Source organism: Thalia democratica, chromosome 3 (genome assembly GCF_965202585.1).
Source record: "Thalia democratica chromosome 3, ktThaDemo2.hap1.1, whole genome shotgun sequence".
NCBI lineage: Eukaryota > Metazoa > Chordata > Thaliacea > Salpida > Salpidae > Thalia > Thalia democratica.
The window spans coordinates 67,830,786-67,838,110 of record NC_139167.1 but is presented as its reverse complement, the minus strand read 5'-3'; the positions used below and the strand labels follow the sequence as shown (position 1 = coordinate 67,838,110).

The 7,325-nt window shown below is 24.7% G+C and overlaps 1 protein-coding gene across 1 annotated transcript; it reads right to left on the bottom strand.

Moving 5' to 3' along the window:
- Positions 1-3,596: 3,596 nt before the first annotated feature.
- LOC145831774 (uncharacterized) lies at positions 3,597-6,456 on the bottom strand. Its single transcript, XM_082939108.1, has 3 exons — positions 6,110-6,456; positions 5,672-5,751; positions 3,597-4,624 (listed from the first exon to the last, which is right to left on the bottom strand). Exons 1-3 carry the CDS (start codon positions 6,449-6,451, stop codon positions 3,673-3,675), a joined length of 1,374 nt encoding a protein of 457 aa, XP_082795234.1. The 5' UTR covers positions 6,452-6,456; the 3' UTR covers positions 3,597-3,672.
- Positions 6,457-7,325: the final 869 nt, after the last annotated feature.

Here is a 7,325-nt window from a genome sequence, read left to right as displayed (position 1 = left end):
AATCACTAAATTTATTTTAGATAAAACCAGGTGTTAACAAAATATATCGGAGATAATTACTTATGTAACCAAAACACGTAAAACAAATTATAAAAAGTAGTAAATAATTATACCAAAATACGCTAAACAATTCCAAAACTTATAAGAACAGTACAGTTTTTTTTTTATTAATAAAAACTTTATATTTTAACTAAAACTAGTGTGTGTTTTGGCATTATTGTTTAATTTGTATAAGCTATTACAATATAATAAATTTTTTACTTAAAATGATCAGTTAGTAGGTGATTATTAAACAAAGATTAAACTTGGTTATAAAAAGTCACATGACATTACAGCTGCATTTTAAAGTAGTAATTTCTATACATCCCTTTGTACAAATTTTTATAACACTTTGTAAAATAATGTAGCTTTGGTTGTATTCAAAACACAAAAAAGCCAATATAAAAATATCAATCTCGTTCACTTAAGATTTGACATAATGATTGCACCTGCTTTAAGATATAGTTTATACAATTTGAACCGCATATTTTGATTTTATACATTTTGATGGTTTTAAAATATCAATAAAATTATTTGATAATTTAATTTTGTTCATATCACTTAATATATGGTGGCAAACTTGAACTTTAACGACAAATTTGTCTACTTTGCAACTTTTTACACCAAAAAATATTTGTTTTTTCAGTACATAGTTAAAATTTTCAGGGATATAAAAGTATAAAATAACTATGTAAATATACTTTATTCGTATCTCTTCATATGTGATATTCTTATAATGACAACAAGATTTAAGTTTTAGTTTACATCAAAAACAAAAAAACTCAAATAATTATTCATACAATACTTCCTAAGCACCTTAAAACAACACTAAAATAGTCGTTTGTCAATAAAAAACTTAAACGTTTACTTAAAGGTAATCGTTAATAGGTTTCCCGAAAGCAGGTTTCTCTACTCAAAACAAACATTCTTAAGCCATTACAAAGTAAATTTTAAAACTTTAGTTTTACCAAAACGTTAATATATAGTGCAAATATCTTTCAATCGCTCTAAAATCGACCAAATAAAATATTTCTACTGGTCGCTTAACGACAATAAAAAATAAGTTGTCATTAAAAGCTTTTAATAACAGCTACCAGTAATTGATAAGTTTAGTGATAACATTAATGCAAAGTTCAATGTTACATGATAAACCTCATAATACTACATAATTACTTATAACTTGTAAAATTATAATTTATGTAGATAAATATATATAGTTACTATGATCTAACATCTTTTATTAACAGTTACTTTGCTATTAAACGTTAAGCAACAATAAACCTATCTGATTAATAGTATTGTAAACTAAAACGTGTTAGAAATTTATAAAAAATCGTTAGATTATTTTCAAATAATTTTTTTTTTCGAATCTCTAACATATTGTTTTTAAAGTTAGATATAAGTAAAACTTTATTAAAGAGTTAAATAAATCAAGTGAATTAAAATAAACCTTACAGATTTCAGACTTTAAGCAGCAACTGTACATATAACTTTTGAAAATCATTACTTGTCATTAAACAATTTTTGTTTTGTTACTTATGAATTTAACATAGTTTTAAAACTTGTTTGTGTTATAATTAAATTGTTTATAAAATATGGTAAACGAATCTGTTTAATAGAAAATATGTCGAGTTTTTATCTTAATTTTAAACCTTTACAAGTAGTTTGAAACATATTTTAAATTGTAGCAAAGTATAAAAATACTTTGATATTTTTTAAAGGTGCATAAGTTTTAGAAGTTTAATAAATATAATCCGTATGAAATAAACTTTTGTAGTTTACCATTTAAACATAAAAAATGAAATATTAAAAAGATGTTTAGTTAGTTTTAATAATTTATATAAAAATTTAAAACTAATCAACTACGTATAATTGAATGTAAGGATTTGTTATTTATGATGTTACTAGAATCATAAAAAAATTGAATAAATTAATACATATATGTTTAAACATGTATAAGTAAAAGTAAAATATTAGTTTATTAAACTACACATCTGCTTATATAGTTTTTTATTTTTTACTTAATAAGAACATATAAAACCTTAAATTTATCACATGTTTTACAGTTAAAACGTTACTAATTACAGTATTTTGGTTTACTTATAGCTCTTGTTTATAAAAAAAATTCTAAATATGTAAAGAACTCTTATTATAGCATAACATCAAATTAAACCACTTTAAATTTGTATAAAAATTGTTAGGCTGTTCTATGGCGTTTATTATTATTCACCAACGTTAATAATGAAATTTACTTAAGCAAGGTTTTTTTTTCGCAGTAAAATACAAAAAAATTGATATTTAAAACAAAGTATCAACGATTAGAAAATAAAAAAATAATATAAAACCTTTATTATGCTAAAAAAATGTATCATTTTTTAGCTCTTAGTCTTTTTAGCTACAAACAATTCTTAAATTTTTGTTTTTGAAAGAAAAAAAAGTAAAAAAATAAAGTAATAATCTCATACTTTACAAGCAGAAAAAAAACTATACAATTTTCATTAAGTTATCAACTATTTTAAGGAATGACTCATAACAACCTACCATCATGAATTAATCATGAAAAAAATAAATTTGTTTGACACAAAAAATGTTTCAAATTTTCATACTGTTAAGCGATAAATATTAACAAAAATAACAAACAAAGAACTAAACTTAACTATTTAATTTTTGTAAGAACTTAAATTGTGGCAAAATTAAATATTTTAAACAAAATGTTTTGTTTTTTAATACATCCTTTGCATCTTAATTTTATAATAATCATAACAAACAAAAATAATCTTAAGGTACTTGGACAACTGTATGTTAGAGGATATATGTATTCATTAAATACAAGGTTGTAAGTCTTTATAAAATATTCACTCGTACGATGGTTACCTTAAACTAGCAAACACTAAAAACTTCAGTTTTTGAGAAGTTGTAAAGTTTTAAACAAAAAAAGTAGTTATGCATAAATTTTGTTTTCAATAAACATGTGTTAAAAAAAGTACAACGTTTTTAAATTATTTTATGTTTGTAAGTTATGTCTATTAACTTTTATTATTAAAAGGAATTAAGTATATAAAAAAGTTAACCACAATAGCAATTTTAAAAAATATAGAAAAAGCATGTAGAAAATTTTTTAATATAAAAACAAAGGTAAATAAGAAAACTACTTAATACTTAATTGAAAACCTACAAAGAAATTTGCACGCTTTTTTTGAGGTAAAACATTTTAAATATTATTCTAAAGCACATTTAGAATTTTAAAAACCTTGTAAATATTGCAACATAATAAACAAATTAGCAAAGTTTAAAAAATCTATAAAAAATAAACATCTTAATATCATTTGGAACTTTGTTTAAACTAAAATGAAATAATTTTGGTTATAGCTTTCAGGCACAAAAAAAAACGTAGTACAATTTAAAAACATAAGCAATTTAAAATAAATTTATTAATAAGAATCAGTAATTGAAGTTTCTAACATTCTTGTCAGTTGTACAAAGTTGCAGAACATACAATTTTTTCTCCAAATGAATTCAATTGTGTTACTCAAAAATCGGTATTGACCCCTGATTAGCTTTCTTACTCTTTCTTACGGGCATAAAAGCTTACATTTTTTACTCTTCTTACGTTTATCATTGACCAATTTTCATTTACCATTGACCTTGTTGGTTGTAACCGAAACTGTTTTGCAAATTAGCTTGAGAACTATAAGCTTCTTGAGAATTGTTTTGAGCTGAAAACGGGAAATTTGTCGCTTGAGGCGATGTTTGAGGAGGACAAACGTAAGGGTGGTACCTGTTTTGTTGGTATGACAACGGGGAATACCTGGGGTCTGTTTGGGGAGAGTCATAAGTGTTATAATTTTCTGAAGACAAGTTCGAAATTGAACAAGATCGAGAAATTTCAGAAACTCCGGAATTTCCCGATGGACTTTCCCTTGCCTCATTGCGTATTATAGGACTATCGTTATTGTTACTGAACTGATGGTATCCAAAATTGTGTGTTGGAAGGTCGCTTTTAGACGAACAATCAGCTTCTAGACCCGTAATTTTATTAAATTGTTTTTTTAGCTTTTCAGTTTTGACAAGGATTTCTTTGTTTACCGGATAGTATTGACTTTGAAGGCTTGTTTGCGGACTAAAAGAAGGATTTTGAGAGCTGCTGTTTGACATGTGACTAGCAAAATGTTTCGGATTTGGGTAATTACCTAAATCAATACTTTCGTTTACCGAGTATGTGTTACAACCCGTAAAAGATTCGTCGTTACAATCATTTGGATGCGATACGTTAGCTTCTGAAAAACTTTGAAAGCTTTTATCACCAAAAGTATCTTTAGCTGAAGCAATCATAGTCTCATTGCCACAGTATTGATTTTTATAAGCACAATTTGATTTTTCAACATCTTGAATGTTTTCAGAAATATTTTTTGACGGTTTGCTTTTTGGAGAGATTTTTATTTTCTCATCTCCTTCTTCGCTGTTCTGTTTTGATGTGTTTCGTCTTCTGGGCTGATATTTGTAGTCGGGATAATCTTTTTTGTGCTTTATTCTCAGTCGTTCTGCTTCGTCGACAAAAGGCTTCTTGTCAGCATCACTTAGCAGTCTATAATACAAAAATAAAAACAGTTTAATATCTTAATTTTTAATTATTCACTTTGTCATCTAGATTTTTATAGTCTAAAAATTTTTAAACGTACTATAAAAGTCTTTTTATTTTAATTTATTACAACTTTTAATTTTATTGTTATTATGAGTAACTAAGATAAGTTAAGTATATTTACTTATGATCTTTTCATAATAGATATGATAAATATTGTTAACTTCCTAATTAATTATAAATTATTTTAAGAACATTTTTTTTTAACACTTTTTCCACTATTATACAGATTTATATCTTTAATCTTATTTAAATCTTTTTTATACACTTAATTTAGTTGAATTATACTTAAGGCGATTTCTTTACAAAAATATCATTTTAAAAATATAAATCACAATTTTACTTTTCACGATATAATAAAAAAAAACTGTTCTAATTAAACTATACTTGTAAATTGTAAAATAAGAAATTTTTCGACTTTTTTTTTGTTGTAGCATTGCAAAATGTGTTAAGCTTCAAATTAAGTTTTTCATAAAAACAAAAAAAAGACGTTTGCTTAGTAATTCAGTAATAATATTTCTCCTTTATTCGATTCGATTTATACTTTTCATTATTACGAGTAAGTATAACATTTTAAGAAACAACATATTTTATAATTTTTAAACACTTAGTTAAATTCTATAAGCTTTTTTAAAACTAAATTATCGGAAAATCTCTTACGAAAAAGTTCTGTATTGAAAAAAAGAAGTGCTTAGAAAAGAAAAAATATTTTATGTTTCATTCAAAATTTAAACTTAGTTTACTTGGTAGTTTAGGGTTAACTAAATAATTCAATCGGTATTTCATGTTTAAATTGTTATGTATAATACCGTTAGTAAAATTAAATTTAGTTTAACTGTTCGTTTTAATGTTATTATCTAGTTTTTCAATAATAAAGCTTTTACCAAATTAAAATACTTTTTGTTTTACGTGTATAACTAGTTTTTTGTACTCATTTAACAATTTAAGTTTTCTATAGTTTAATGAAAAGTTTCTATCTTTATAAAAAATCACCTCCACAATTTTCCTAGTGTTTTGCTAAGCTCAGCATTATGCAAATGAGGGTATTGATCTGCTAGTTTTCTACGAGCTGCCTAAGAAAAAAAGAATCTAGTTAGAAAAACAACTTTATAGATTTTAATATAGTTGTATTCTATAACATAATTTAATGTTATTAGTTTAGATATGGTACACATAACCTGAGTTAATGAGTTAAAAACCAACAAAGTTAATCATTAGTCAAGGTTCATTCAAATATTAAAAAACAGTACTAAGCATCTATCATAATTTAATGTTATTTATTCTGTTAGACAGTTTAACATAGTGAACCTTTATATAGTCAACCTTTATATAGTCAACTTTATATAGTTTTACAACAACTTATTTTTAAATATTATTTTAGTTTTGTATAAATATGAGACAAATATATAGTAATGTTTTATTTCCTCTTACCTGAGCCCAAACCATGAAGGCATTCATTGGTCGTTTGACATGAGGTTTGACCTTTTGACCTCCGTTCAACTTGGTTGGCATGGCAACCAATGTCCAATCGTAACCCTTCAAAACGTTGCTGACAGCTTCCTTGATGTCAGATGAACTGTCATTACTTACTTCTTCGGTACTATTGTTTGAATTGTCGTTTACCTTTTCAAAACTTGTTGTCTTTTTAGTCGCGTAAAGCTCGACTTTTTTATCTACAGGTGTAAATTTGTTTTGTTCTTTTGTTAACTCATCGTTTTTAACTGAGCAATTTCGAACCATTTTGTTTTGTATGAATGTCATCTCTTCGTTCATAATTGATTTTGAATGTGAAAAAGTTTTAAATGCACCTCTATCCACTTCCCAATAACCACTCATTAGAAATAAGTTAAAAAAACCTTCTGAAAAATGTTAATAACTTAAACAACTCGACTGACATGCACAAACAACTTACACATTAAAGCTTTAAGTAAGATTATTTACTCAAAATGATTTTCATAACCTTTTTTTTCTATCTAGTACTTTTTCTTAAGGTTTTCTTTTTTAACTTTTAGACTTTTTTCTACGTTTCGGAACTTTTCATTAATATAATACTTTTTACTTGATCTCTATTGCCTACAAGTGAATAGTTTGCTTTAAAAAGTATTTGAATTATATTGTAAGTACGCTCGTTTTGTTGAAATTATCTTGCATATTTTTGTTTACACTAAAAAAATAATTTGAGTACTCAAATTTTTTTTTTCTTTTTTTAACTTTCGTTTAAACTAAAATAGTAGTTTTTGTAGTATGTAAAACTACTTTGTAGTTTGTTAAAAGTTTTTGTAGTATGTACTTAATCTGTATAATTATCTTCTCTTGGTTAAAATAGGTTTTCAATGTGACAAATTTTCGTACTCACTTATATCTTTTTTTGTCACTTTTCAAAAGTTATTCATCAGAAACAAGTTCAACAAAACTACTATTTTAACAACTAAACTGACATGCACAAACAACTAACACATGAAAGTTTAAAGTTATATTTTTTATAAAAAATGCCTTTTTTACACGTCCTTTTCTTCTAGTCGAGCATTTCTTTTCTAGCTTTTTTTCCTTTTTTTCTTTTTCTATATTTTTTCTCATCTTTTATTCTAACATCAAAACATCAAAAAAAAACTTATTAAATGATGACATAATTGAAAACATTGATGAA

Coding starts and splice junctions, on each gene's coding strand:
- LOC145831774 (XM_082939108.1), bottom strand. CDS start 6,451: ATGAACGAAGAGATGACATTCATACAAAACAAAATGGTTCGAAATTGC. Junction 5,752..6,109: donor CCTTCATGGTTTGGGCTCAG/GTAAGAGGAAAT, acceptor TTTTTTTCTTAG/GCAGCTCGTAGAAAACTAGC. Junction 4,625..5,671: donor ACACTAGGAAAATTGTGGAG/GTGATTTTTTAT, acceptor TTTGTATTATAG/ACTGCTAAGTGATGCTGACA.